The sequence below is a fragment of the Equus caballus genome, chromosome 4 (genome assembly GCF_041296265.1).
Source record: "Equus caballus isolate H_3958 breed thoroughbred chromosome 4, TB-T2T, whole genome shotgun sequence".
Classification (NCBI taxonomy): Eukaryota; Metazoa; Chordata; class Mammalia; order Perissodactyla; family Equidae; genus Equus; species Equus caballus.
Window position 1 is genome coordinate 67,645,814 of NC_091687.1, and position 14,043 is coordinate 67,659,856.

The following is a 14,043-nucleotide window of genomic DNA, read 5'->3' on the forward strand; positions in this document are numbered from 1 at the left end:
ATGAATGCAGGCAATGGTACTTGGTGATGTTTCTTGGGTCAGATTGCTTTGGGTATGAATTTTGGCTCTGCCACTTACTAACTACTTCTCCCTTTCTATAATTCCGTTCCCATATTTTTAAAGTGGGGACAATTTATGGTATCTGCCTCATAAAATTGTCTTCAGAATTAAATGAGATAATCCCTGTAAAGAGGTTAGCACAGTACCTGGCTCCTAGAAAGCCCTCATAATTGTTGACAGTTATTATTACAGAACATCAACTTGCTCAGGCTACTGAAAATGTTGTAATCTGAGATTTATAGGAAATAAATGAATCATCCCTTTTTTCAAAAGTAGCTTCTCTAAAGGAGCAGCCCTAGAAAATAGCTGTTTTCTAAAGTGTTCATAATTTTGAATTATTTGGAACATAATAAAATTCCCTGTGTTAAGAGAAAAAAACTTACTACGTTAACTTCTTATCCTTTACAGATTATGAACTAATTTCCTTTATACCATAACTTTGGGCAGAAACGAACCTGGAAATTTCAACTTGAGTTGACCTCAAGTTAACAGTCCCAACAACAGGAAAACTTAACTAAAACACATATGCTTGTTATGGATGTAATTATATTCGTAGTGTTTTTCCTTAGTATCTTTGTTGATTATCAGGATAAAAACCCACTGGATTATTTTATGGAGCCAACTTGTATACATTTGTTTACTCGTGCTGAAGAAAGGGCACGCAGTGGGGAATCAGAAGACAGAACTGGAATCCCAGCTCGCCTCCACTCCAGTTCATGACCACGGGCAGTGTGCTCCTCTGAACACTAGACTCATCAGAGCTCTAACCTTCTGCTTCTTCATCTAGAAGTGGGGACCAAGGCTATCAATAGTTCCTATCTCAGAGGGTAGTCATGAGGACCAGATGATAATCTGGGTGTAACAGCACAGTGCCTGGCCCACAGTCCGGGCTCAGTAAATGACAGCTAAACTGCAATGTAGTGGGGTTCTGTGTGCCACACATGAGATTTGGAGGCAGATGTGATGGTAAGTTGAGGTGAAGAAATTGGACATGTCCGTGTTCACATAGTATGATTCATGTCTACTCTGCTGTTGCTGCTGCTGCTTTCCTGTAACCAATTTTAGAGCCTATCTTGGCAGCTGGAAGTATTTGGGATTAATTTCACACTCACTTTATGAGTTGAGCGTTTTCCTGCAAGCAGCTCGCTGGGCCTCTGCCTCATTACTTTGGCATCAACTGATATGGCAGTTGGACAGAGATGTCCTTTGGGGTCTCCATTTTATTTGGAAACCTTCAATTTGAAAAAGCAAAACAAAGGCCATCAACACATTGTGCTTGAAATCGTTAGCATTTATTGTTTCCTAAACCTCTCCCTTTCTGTAGTTCTGCTGAACATCAGGGAACACACATCTCGCAGAGCCAATGATGAGCACCGAAAAAAATCACTCTGCCTCAAATTTAAGCCCTAGCAGCTGGTTGGCTTCATTTTTCAGTTCCAGGTGAGCTGCGAGATCCTCTAGGCCTTGGTCAGACAGATCTAAATCTTGATGGGTCTAGTTTTTCCAGCCCTTTTTACTAAGTTAATTCTGCTAAATTCATTTGGCTCTCGTGGAGAACAAAGTAAACTTGGCTGTTACGTGTAAAACTAAATTGAGAACACGGAGATCTGTTTAGTATTTCATGCTGGCCAGTAGGTCAGGACGATTTTCCTTGGGGGTAATATACATAAGGAATTGTTTATCCCTTTTCTTTCCAATTTCTGTGACCATTTGGGGATAGCAGACTTTTTCCACAATGGCACAGAAATATATCCAGCGAGACCAAAACTTACAGAAATGATGCTTCTCCTGGATTGATGTATTTTGGGCCTTGCTCAGGAAAGATCCTGCGGCTTGGGCTGCTGTCTCACTGAGAAGTCATTCTTCCATCACAGCTGTGTTTAGCAAGTTGGGTGGGTCCATGAACTGACATGCTGTTACACTTAGTAAGAATTTTCCCTTGATAGTGAGGAACGTGCATAAAAGCCTCCCTTAAGTCCCAGCAAATGCCCCAAATGTTTACTGTGATCTGACAGCTGCTTAGAGTGTATCCTCCGTCAGGTATTGCCCACACTCAGAATACTTCATGGCTCTCCAGTACCCACAGTGCTAAGTGCATTTTTTTCACCTTGACATTCTGGTTCCTCTACAAAGTTGTCTAGATTATCTTTTTTTGTCTCATCAAATACTCTTCCCAAACTGGAATATTTGCTCTTCCTGAACAAGCAGCCTCAACTTTTCTGCTTTAATGCATTTGCTCAAGTTGTTTCCTTCACCTTGAAGCCGCATTACCCAATGTCTGTTCTTGAGGACGAATTTCAGGTACTTTGTCTTGTTGTATGCTGATAAATATTTAACAACTGGCTCCCTGGGAAGGAGGAGGATGGGTGGAAAGCCTGGCTTTGGAACATTTGTTGATTTCCATGTTATAAATACTTTTACCATGGCCAATTTCAAGCTACCAATATAAGGTCAGTGAATGCAGAGTTTAGAAGAAATGGACAGTGGCTCAGCATTGCAGAGTGTTTCCAATATACAGATACGATAGGCGTACATAACCTCAAGGGTCTAGATAATAGTCAAATAATTAGGAAGTAATGACTTTTGAGTATTTATTACCGTTGTTTTTAATATAATTTATTAATTTTAAGTTTATGTAATTTAATTTTTAGTAATGGCTGTGTTTAACAGCTGGCTCACAAAATTCCTGAAAATTGGACAGTCAGTTCTTTCTCCTGAGCCAGTAGGAGCTGGCTGAGCCGGTTCCAGCACACCACTACTTCTTCCTCCACCTTTACCTTCCCAAGGCCCTCCGCTCTCAGCAGTCGTTAGGCCCGTCTCTGAACCTAGAAGGTGCTTCAGGTCCATGCAGGCTTTGGAGTGAGAGATTCCAAAGTTTGAACCCTGGTTTCTCATTTACTAGGTGATGGTCAAGCTGGCTACTTAATTTGCAGCTCCCAGTGCAAAATGAAAATGCAGGGCTCTTGTTAAAAGGCAGGAAGAAAGTGCTATTAAAACAGCTACTAAAATATAAAGGTTTTTCCTTTCTTCAGTGGTCTCTCTTTCACACCTTCTGATGGTGTTTTTTAATTTTCTATTTCATGTTATTCCAAGTAAGGAAAAACTAAAATTTAAAATTGTTAGCATGAATTTTACCATTAATCTTTATGCTGTGCAATGCCAGTTTTAAATGAAAATATAAGCACATTTAACTCTATAAGTTATATCTCCTCTGTTCATGTGTATGCTGCATTATCCCATTGACTTCGCTTACAGTACACAAGTTCAAAAATAAAATTATTAAGAATGTCAAGACAGAGACAGCAGGGCATTGAATCAAACATGGAGCCCTTCTAAGCATGGGCACCGTTTGCACGCCTTGTGTATACTACTGATCAAGTTTCTTACATCTGCTAATCCTCAGAGGCCTCATCTGTAAAATAGAGATCATGCCAACTAAGCTACAGTGGAGGTGTGAGGATTGAAGGCACTGATATCTGTATGGCACAGAGCAGAAGTCCACGCTCAATTAGTTGGAGGCATTATTACTAACATAATAATCGTAGTATTTATGGCATTTTCTTTTATAGTCCATAGGGTCTTCCCTACATTGTCAGCATTTGCCTCCTTGACCTATTTTCCTTTCTCCGTTATAAACTCTTTGAAGGTGGAGATTAGATCTGTGGCCATTGAATTCCCTATAGTGCTTCCTGCACTTTCTTTCATGTACCTGGCACTCAGGAGGTGTTTATGACCTTGATCTTTGTATGATTTGGACTTAATGGCAATTAGCATCTGTGACATAATATGATGGCCCCCACAATGAGGCTTAATTGGTAACATTCACAGCAAGAAAAAGAATATAAACTTCGACTTGAACAGGAGTCAGTTGTAATCATGGTGAGGGTGGGAGTAGCGGATGATTCCAGGTGTTTTGGTTTAAGGAAAGTGGCCTCTCTCTGTCTGTTTGAGGGAACTTCTTGAAGTAATGGGGAAGGGACGAGTTCCAAGCCTCATTTGAGTAAAAGAGGCCCCGGGGATATTAACTCTGGCCCATAGTCATCTGTCCCTTTGCTAACTTCTTTCACACTTACTTTCTGTTCTGCACAATTAGGACATTATTACAGTTATGTTTCTTTTCACTAATTGGTTGTGTATGTATGTTTTCTGTCCAAGAAATTATAAGATCCTCATGGGCTTATAAGATATGTGCTTCTTTTTAACGCAAATGGAAAGTGGCACAGTACTAGGCACGTAGTAAGCAATGCACTTTATGGTAATGCTGTCCTTGGTCCAAACTCCCAGGGCTCCCTGAAGAGCTGAATGTGAATTGTGGCTGCCTTTTATAATTCCTGCAAGCCCTCAACCAAGTGGCAAAGAATCCTGGTCTGCCTGGGGTTGTCAGGCAAGAAATTTCAGTTGCCTTGTTTTTCCCTAACGTATATCTCTTTTCCAGTGTCTTCCAGACGCTCTGAGGACTGTCCCCCTACAGCCCCTCTCCCTACTTGGAATTTGGGAGACCACACAGCTGTAGGCTCTACTTACTTGAATGATGATTTTTTTAAGAAGCCCGTTGGGCCAATGTCAATAAGCCATGAAATATCACCCAATGGATCATCTGCACTAGACTTCTGAAACTCATCTGACTCCAGCCCCTCAAGCTGGCGGGGACTTGTAGAAAGGAGCTCACACTGCCCTGGCTTTTGCTGTTCCTGTTCTGGGGGCTGTCAGACGCCTTGAGCCTCTGGGCCAGTCAGTTCATTACTTTTAATGAGCACAAAATTCACCAAGACATTAAAATAAAATAAAACACCAATGGGCAATCTTGTATGTTTCATCCAATTGTTGCTTTAGTTCTTTTTTCCACAGGATTATTCAAGAGGATGAAAAAAAAAAGCCAATTCTGTTCCTTCCTGCCAATTTTATCCTGAGTAGATTTGGCATTGTGAAACTAACACACCCTGAACATTTCTTTTTCTTTCAGGTCTCTGTGGGCTGGTGCCAGACATTTGTGTTAAAAATGACACTGCTTGACTAGTCAAGTGTTTGAACATTATCTACCTTTTGGATATAATAAAGAAATATTGGATATCCCATATATCCCCTATATTACCATGTAACATATAAAGAATAATAATCAAAGGAAGATAGCTATTTTCTGAAAAGGATATAGTGAAGTTATTATTTTAAATTTCAAGGCACATGCAGTTATGTCGACGAGAATTTTTTTAATTGATCAGTCTCTCTGGGTAGTAATAAAGACTGTAATAACTGTAGTAGAAGTTACTTATATTATCATATATTGTAGAAGGTCAATCGATGGTGAAGCTGACGCCGAACAATGTCCCCATTAAGCTGATTTTCTGGATATTTTCATCTCCTGGCCATATGGATTTGGAATTACTTTGGGCATTTTTTTAAAAGAAGGAAGTGAACAGATGAATGATAACTCTTTTATTACTCAACATAGCTTGTGTTTGTGGAAGACAAAGTTCATCAAGTTGTTTTAAAGAAAAACAAGAGTGTGCCAAACGTAATTTGTTGAGGGCTCAAGAATTGTGAAATTACCCCTAACCGAAGTTTGTAATTTCTCCAGGTAATCGCTCTAGCAGATGCAGTAGAGGAAAACCAAGACAATCTGTTCCAGTCATTCACCAGACTGAAAAGTGCCACCCATTTGGTGATTTTGCTGATCGGGCTGTGGCAGAAGCTGAGTGCTGACCAGATTGCTATTCTGGAAGCGGCATTTCTGCCGCTGCAGCAGGACACTCCAGAACTGGTAAGGACCCATGAGCCTGCAGTGGTAACAGCCAGCATTATTGATAAGCTTGTGGTTTTAGGAAGATGTCACATAGCTATCATGTTTTCTAAGGTATCAATTGAAGGCTTGGTTTTGTTTTTACCTAAATCCTGTTTTCCTTTTCTTTAAATCACAATAAAAATGTCAATAAAGGTCTTTTTTCTAGAGCTATTTTAAAAAAATAGGTATATAGTCCATTTGTATTTGATATCCACTTTATTTTTTATGTGCTTTTCAATCACTTAGAAGCCAGAGAAACAGTCATTTGACCACCTGAATGATGGCAGTAAACCTTCAGATTAACTAATCCTTTCCTTTTCCGCCAGAGAAAATAGTTCAGCTATTTTAATTTACTCAATGTTCTTAAATTTAAGTGTCACTTCAACGGTTACAGAGAACTGAGATAGCCTTGCTAAACGACAAGACTATTCCATTACATTTGTATAGTTCTTTATATATAGTTTATAAACTCTTTTCCCCCTGATCCTTTGAATGGCCAGTTTAGCATGAAAAGGGGAAAAATGAGTGTTCATATTTGGAGTTTTTGGTGAAGGATTATTTAAATAAAAACATCTCAGATCCCTTGAACCACAGATATATATTTGACCACCAGCTGCCATTTTTGGGGAACTTGCTGCGTGCTTTTATTTACAAAGAAATAATATGCTTCTTGGAAATTAGAGACCTTCAACTTGTTTTTTGTATTAGAGGAAACCATTTCAATAAAAAAGTCATTTCAAATCCATTTTTAAATATAGGTATGAAAACATGGCACTAAAAATAATAGTGCTAAAACTAACGTTTTTGAGTGCTTCCTAGGTACCAGGTGCTATTTTAAGTGTTTCACAAGGACTATCTCATTTAATCTTAAACATGGCCCTCCATGGTAGTTAAGGTGCTGTTTTCATCCCCATTTTACATATGGGAAAATTTAGGCTCTGAGAGTTAAGTGTTTTTCTAAAGCTAGTGGGTGGTGGAGCCAGGATTTAGACCCAAGTCTATCTGCGTCCAAAGTACATGTTTTTAACTAGTACACCGTATTATAGCGAACAAAGCTGTGAACATGATTTTGAAAATCACTAGCTTTGCCAATTGAATCTGATTTTCTACAGTTGGACCAAAGGATTGTCAGATTCACAAAAAAAAATCGAGCTATATTTTATATCCTAAAGAAAATACTAACAAATAAATTGGAAAAAAATTTAGAGTACACATTTTTTTAGATTAAAAAAATCAAATTACAGCTAAAATTAATCTTTGAGAAGCTAGAAATGTAGATGTAATAATATAAGATAAAGAATATAGTGGCTAGGATGATGTTAAAAAGAATGATAAGTATCACTTATGAACTCAAATTTAGTAGTCAGAAAGACTTGGGTGGCCTCAATTCCTGGTTCTACCACTTGATGACAGAGTCCCTCTGGTCAAGTTTCTTAACTGATCTAAATCTTTGCTTCTGTAGCTATAAGATGGAAACAATAATAGGATCTACCCCATAAGCTGTAGTAAGAATTAAATGAGATAACGGAATAGAATGCTAATCATTATTAGCAGTGCTTTGTACATTTTACATAGATAGTCCTCACAAAGAAATGCAAGGTAGGTATTACTGCCTTTTCATGATTATTTGTCTCCTCGACTGCATCTGAGGGCAGGAGTTTTATCTTTCTCATTTTTATATTCTCAGTGCCTGGCGCAATGCCTGACTGTAGTGCAGTCAGTATTTGTTGAGCGAATGAGTGGAGAAAAGGGTGAACGCTCACAAGAGGTGACTTGGCAGAACAGATGCGATGGATATAATCTGAAGCATGAGAAGCAGGGCAGGGCCAGCTATGTAATTTACGGGGCCCAGTGCAAAATAAAAATGCAGATCTCTTGTTCCAAAAAGTAGGAGAAAGTGCTAAAGTGCTGTTAATGCTAAAAACAAAGCTTTTTACTTCCTGCAGTCTCTTTCTCATCATGATGCTGTTATTTATTTTATGTTGTTCTAAGTAAAGAAAAATAAAAAATTTGAATTGTTAGCATGAATTTTACCATTAATCTTTATAATGTGCAATGCCAGTTTTAATAAAATTATAAGAGCATTAAACTCATATATGGAATCACCACAATTATACAATTGGTATTTCATAGCTCATACATGCATATGTATTTTGTTCTTACAGAACTGTGGAATCTCTGCACAAAAGTTAACTGTGTTTCACTTCTTGATATGCACGCATCCACCAACACTCTCTTCCTTCAGCTTACTGATGAGTGAGGAAGGATTGAAAAGAAAAGGAGCTCTGTGTCACTCTGTTTCTCTTTCCTTCTATGTTATCGTTTTCAGTTTAAGTGGTTGGATAATACAGGGAAGTAACAGGAATATAATGGGCTTCCTTAGTCATTCCTGTTTCTTTGAATCTATTGCCTTCTTTCTTCCTTCAAAACAAGTTCTGGTTCAAATGAAAAGCCTCCCATGGCTGCCAGTGCCCCCACTTAATCAGTCTAGACGTAACATGCCTTTCTTATACTTGCTTTGAATCTCCCTGAACTTCCACTCATCATGGGGCCACGGGAATTCTGAACTCATGGGGCTAAATGTGAATGGGGCAGAGAGGAGGGAGGATGCATGCATATTGTGCATATCTTCCCTTCTCACACGTTTCATTGTCCCATCAGACTTCACTTACAAAACACAAGTTCAAAGAGAAAATTATTAAGAATTTCAAGATGGCAACAACAAAGCAAGAAAGCAAGTGCAGGTCCCTTCTGAATACAGGTTCCTGTGCAGTTGCACAGCTTGCGTACTCCTGAAGCTGGCCCTGAAGCATGGTTAGATCCAAAGAAAGAATTTGCTAGAAATAGTTTCTCAAATGTGGGAAATGAGTCCTGAGAGAGACTGTGGTGTTTCCAACTCTAGGGATCTTTGAAAACAGCCTCATTTTGCTGGGAGTATGTATATGTTCATCCCTGTGGACAGGTGAATGGACTTAGCATCTTCTCAAAGTCCCTTTCTACCCTGCCTCTGCCTTCTCTGCTGTCATTCCTCCCAAAACATGTAGAAGAAAATTCTTTCAACTCTCTCCTGAATTTGGTGAGATTAGAAGGTGTGTATACTTGTTATGGCTATTGAAGTCATTAATGAGACACGACATTTGATAAAAACATAACTTGGAGAAGAATGAATCAAAAAAGACGTTTTAATACTGCTTGTTATGCTCTTCATCTCTAATTAGGTTGTGGTATTCACTTTGGACTTATACTATTGAGACACCTTATACATCTTGAGAAAGAAGGAATCCTTTTTCATTCTTTAAGACATACGCATGCAGTATGTGGTTTTGACATGCTAGTTCACAATCCCCACATTATGCCTTTAGACCTCACAAATAAATGTTATGTGATGGGTATCCCACTGAGATGTGAAAATGAAATATGCAAACCTGAAATAACTTGGAAGAAGGGTGAGGCAGGGAAGAAAGGAGTCTCTGACCAGAATGTTGAAAATACATCCCATATTGAAGTTATTATGATACCACAAAAATCTGAATGTAATTTAGACGGTTTGGTTGAGGGTGGATGGCAGAGTACATGTCTGAGGGGGAGAGCTTTAGACATGTGGACCACATTTTCAGAAGAGACTGTCAGCTCACAAGGTCAGATGTCCCCACAAGTATTGAGAGGTAGAAGAAAGTGCTCAGAGGTCGTTTTATTTACGTTTCAAACAGCACTGCGTAATGGTTTGTTGTATTATTATTTAGATGGCGTGTGTCATGAGGCAGTGCCACAAATGTGACAGTCAACTCTGGAATGTTTTCTTCTTAATGGCATCAGATTCACAAAGCAAAAATATTTTGAATTTGTTATTGCTGATAAAAAATAATATTCTTTGCACTATATTATCAGTATTTTTTTTTAAATGCCATCCAATTTGGAACAGAATTCATTCATCATTGTTTTCTTTGATCTGTCTCTTTAGTAGGGCTTTTCCATTTTTGCCAGTTCCCAATACTATTTTGGGGCAAGTAAATGCTGGTATTGCAGACCACTCTATGTGATTTTTTTTAAGGTGCTGAAAGTTATATCTGCCAAGTGTGCTTTTGTACTGATACTCCCTTTCACTGTAAGAAAAACATTAAATGCTCTATGTGGCGTCTCCAAAAAGAGCTCTTAAACTCAGTTCCATCAGGGGATTTCATGATAAGATATTGTCCCTGCTGTCTTCCTGTGCTGATGAAGTTTTGCCCAAAACAGTGTTCTATCAGAATACCTGATAGGCCAATTCTAAAATGAATTGTCTTCTTACTTTTGAGGTTAGGGGATGAGGATACTCCAGAGTGTTTGAATTAATGGAGAATTTAAACATGCGTCTACTGACCCTCTATCTATTTGACCTTCTATGGAAAATACTATCTCTACTTAGGTCAATGAGGGCTGTGTTACTGTATTGAGTCTGAGCGAGTGTTTACTTGTGATATTACAAACATCTCCCTCCCATGATGCTGTACAGAAGCCAAAAGCTGCAAAACTGTACATACCTCAGGATTGGCCTAAGGACAAAGCTTTTATCCAGTCATTTAGTCATTCAATGAATATTTATTGAGCACTTACTATGTTTCAGGCAGTGTTCTAGGCACTTGGCATGCCTCAGTAAACAAGACAAACTTAGATCCCATCCTTTTTGGTTTACTTCAACATTGCAAGCAAACATATTCTAATCATATTCAACCATAAACATATTGGCAGGCTAATATGGTAGCTACTTGCTGTATGTGGCTATTTAAATTGAAATTTAATAAATAAAATTAAAATTTCAGTTCCTCAGTCTCACCAGCTATATTCCAACTGCTCAACAGCTACATGTGATGAGTGGCTGCCACATTGGACAGTGCTGAAATAGAACATTTCCATCACTGCAGAAACTTGTATTGCATAGTGCTATCAGTCATTAAGAGAGAAAGGGTTTTGTCAGTTGGGTTAACAACTCTAGCACATTTTAACGTATTGATGAAAGTCGGGTAGGACGCTGACATTAAGTTATGCTGTGGTGTTTGCATTAGCATCCATTATTTCTTATTCTGGGATCAGCCTGGTCAGATGCACCGTGACCAGACATTCTCCCAGGAACAAGAAAGTTCTCTTGGGAGATGTATGCATCTTCATAAAGGGGAGGCAAGAAGCTGGCACAAGTGCTGCTACTCCCCCTTCATGTGACCTTGGTGGATATTGTAATCATCATGAGTTCTTTCCTGTTGAGCCTGCGCTTGGCCTCAGAATCCTTTTGAATGCAGCATTCTAGATAGTCGCTATCACTTGGAGTTGTTGACTCCAAGTCCAGGGATAAATCCTCTTTGCCTTTCCTGATCTCTGTACAGATCTGCTTCTCATTTTCCTAGTAAACAGCTTAGATGACCAAGATTCTTTAACATGAAGTCCAGCAGATGGCAAGAGAGCAGGGAGGAGCAGTACTGGTATTTCCAAATGGGCTGCCTCAGGCTTCTGCTCTAAATGTTCATTTGTGTTCCACCTGACTCCACAGGAATCTCTAATGAAAGAGCAACAGTGCACTGCTTTTGGGACCTGATTACATACAGCCCTAGAGTTGGAAGGAATATTGGCACATTGCATGCATTTTTGCCTGACTTTTTCTTTTCTTTCAAAGTACGTTTACTATCTTTAGTAACTATTATCTACTATTTGAAAAAGAAAAGCTTTACTGTATTCTTATGGATTTAATAGTTACCTTCCCTACTATTGAACTTTAAAATCACCTGGGAAACTTAAGATGGAAATTTACATCACTGGGAGAAGGAGATTTGGACCTTCAGCTTACATTTTGATTGATTATTTCTTTTACAAACTGATATGGAAGGAGAAACTTATTTTTAACATGTTCAACATGGTTCATGTGAGAAAACAGATGTTTATAATAGGAAATCCTATTGTGTGGAGGGACTTATCAAGGTTCCCTTACAAGGCCTAAAGACTTCTACGTCACAGGTCAGATTTGATGTAAGGGCTATTGTGCCTCCTGTCTGGATTGAGTGATGACTGAGATGACTAATCATTGCTGTTATTAATGACTTCTTCTTAAAAGGCAAACAAAAGGAGGAAGTCTGGTGTCAGGATCAAGCCTGCCTTTATGACTGTTAAAGTATCATCACAATTATATCTGTCTGTGGGAACATAGAGCAGAAAGTAAATATTTTGGTAATTCCCATGATCTTAGCCAGCAAGATAGACATGAAAGAATTAGTTTCATGTTCATAATGGCCACATACTCTGCATTGTTGCTAGTTAGATGCAGCTGGTGTTATGTAATGGTATAATAGTCTGCTTCACCAGAGTTGAATATAACATATCTCAGAGCCTTTTTTTTTTGAGGAAGATTAGCCCTGAGTTAAAATCTGCTGCCAGTCCTCCTCTTTTTGCTGAGGAAGACTGGCCCTGAGCTAACATCCATGCCCATCTTCCTCCACTTTCTATATGGGACGCCTACCACAGCATGGCTTGCCAAGCAGGGCCATGTCCGCACCTGGGATCCGAACTGGCGAACCCGGAGCCACTGAAGCGGAACGTGCGCACTTAACCGCTGCGCCACCGGGCCGGCCCCATGTGTGTAAATTTTTAGACTTTCCTTATGTATATCACATATGAAACAGTGCTTTAATGGAGAAATTTAATATTATTTGTGCATTTAAGTATAAAGAGACTAAATAAATGAAGAATTGATTAATTGAAGCTTCACTCTCACTGTGTGTCACCTCAAATCCTTCATGAAATAAGATGTGATTTAAATATAAATAACTAAATAAGTAAAATTCATACAACCAGAAGATAATAATGATCATCATCATCCTCATAATGCTTACCAATTTGATTCCTGGCTGGAAGTGTATTTATATTAGTTTAATTTCCTTAAAATACCTTTACCCAACCTACTTTGAGTCTACTAATGAGAAAGAGATGATTTTGACATTTCTGAGATACTACATTCTTTCAGAAATTATACATGGGCATTGGTGACTCTTTCCTCTAAAATACCGTACTCCCTCTGCACTGTAACCCCACACGCAACCGCACCTCCAGCTTTAGTCGGTCACTCTGACCTGCTGCTGTTCATTTGGAAATGTTTCTGACAACCCGCCTTGGTTTGCATCCTTGTTATTCACCATGGCTTTCTGTGGTGGCATGGAAGTAGCCTTTCTGCCCATGCCTGCGCTGGTATGCCCTGCACATCTCTGCAAGACTCACGGCCCGCTACTCTCATGTCCACATTGCTTACATACTTTCCATGGCTCTCTTTGCCTCGGTTCAGTTCGGACTCCAGTGCCAGGCATTCAGGACTTTCAGTCACTTGGCTCCACCACATCTTCTTTCTAAAACTGATTTTCTGTGAGCTGACTTTCTATGGGTCCACACTTCTTTCTATCAAATCAGGGCTGATAGTGCTTTGTTCTTCACCTAAAATAGCGTCCCCTATTTACCCCTCTATCCACCCTCTTCAAGAGGCAGATCAATTTTCGTTTCCTCCCTGTTTATTCTGGCTTCCATTCTCTTGTGAACTTCACTTGGGGATAGGACATAATTTAGCTCTCATTATAATTTAGCTCTAAAATTGTCTATGTGCTTGTCTTGTATTCTAATAAATATAAAGGCAGAGTCTTCTACATCCCCGCAGAATTAAAGCTTAAATTGAGTGTATAGTCAGATATAAGTATCTAGGGCATGCTTGATACCCCATTTATTTTCACTGTATTTCGCAAAATTACAGATTCTCCTCCAACAACTATGTAGCTTTAAAAATTATTTTTATTAAAAAAGAAAGCATTCTGGGGCCAACCCAGTGGCGTAGTGGTTAAGTTTGTGTGCTCTGCTGTGGCTGCTGGAGGTTTGTGGGTTTGGATCCTGGGCATGGACCTACACCACCATCAAGCCATGCTGTTGTGGCAACCCACATACAAAATAGAGGAAGACTGGCACAGGTGACAGCTCAGGGCCAATCTTCCTCACCAAAAAAAAGGAAGCATTATACTTTCATTTTTGCATCACTCCTTTTTTTGCAAGAAACCTCAAATGTTTCAGAGCTCTGTAACAGCAAGACCTGATCTCTCCTGTATAGATGGTAAAAGATATAGATAGGTTGATAGCCAGACCACCACACATATATATTTATACATATATTCATTCATGTATCTTGTAAATCAAATCAATAAACACAA

The 14,043-nt window shown here is 39.1% G+C and overlaps 1 protein-coding gene across 7 annotated transcripts in view; it reads left to right on the top strand.

Annotated features, from left to right (window-relative positions):
- Positions 1-14,043, top strand: part of BBS9 (Bardet-Biedl syndrome 9) — a 422,348-nt gene that overhangs the window by 318,726 nt on the left and 89,579 nt on the right. For all 7 annotated transcript variants that reach the window (XR_011437925.1, XR_011437926.1, XM_001500959.7 and 4 more), the window contains one exon: positions 5,636-5,818. Coding sequence is in view for 5 of the 7 variants with exons in the window: in XM_001500959.7 (XP_001501009.2) it covers positions 5,636-5,818 (183 nt within the window). In the remaining 2 variants the exon portion in view is untranslated. The remainder of the gene's footprint in view (positions 1-5,635; positions 5,819-14,043) is intronic.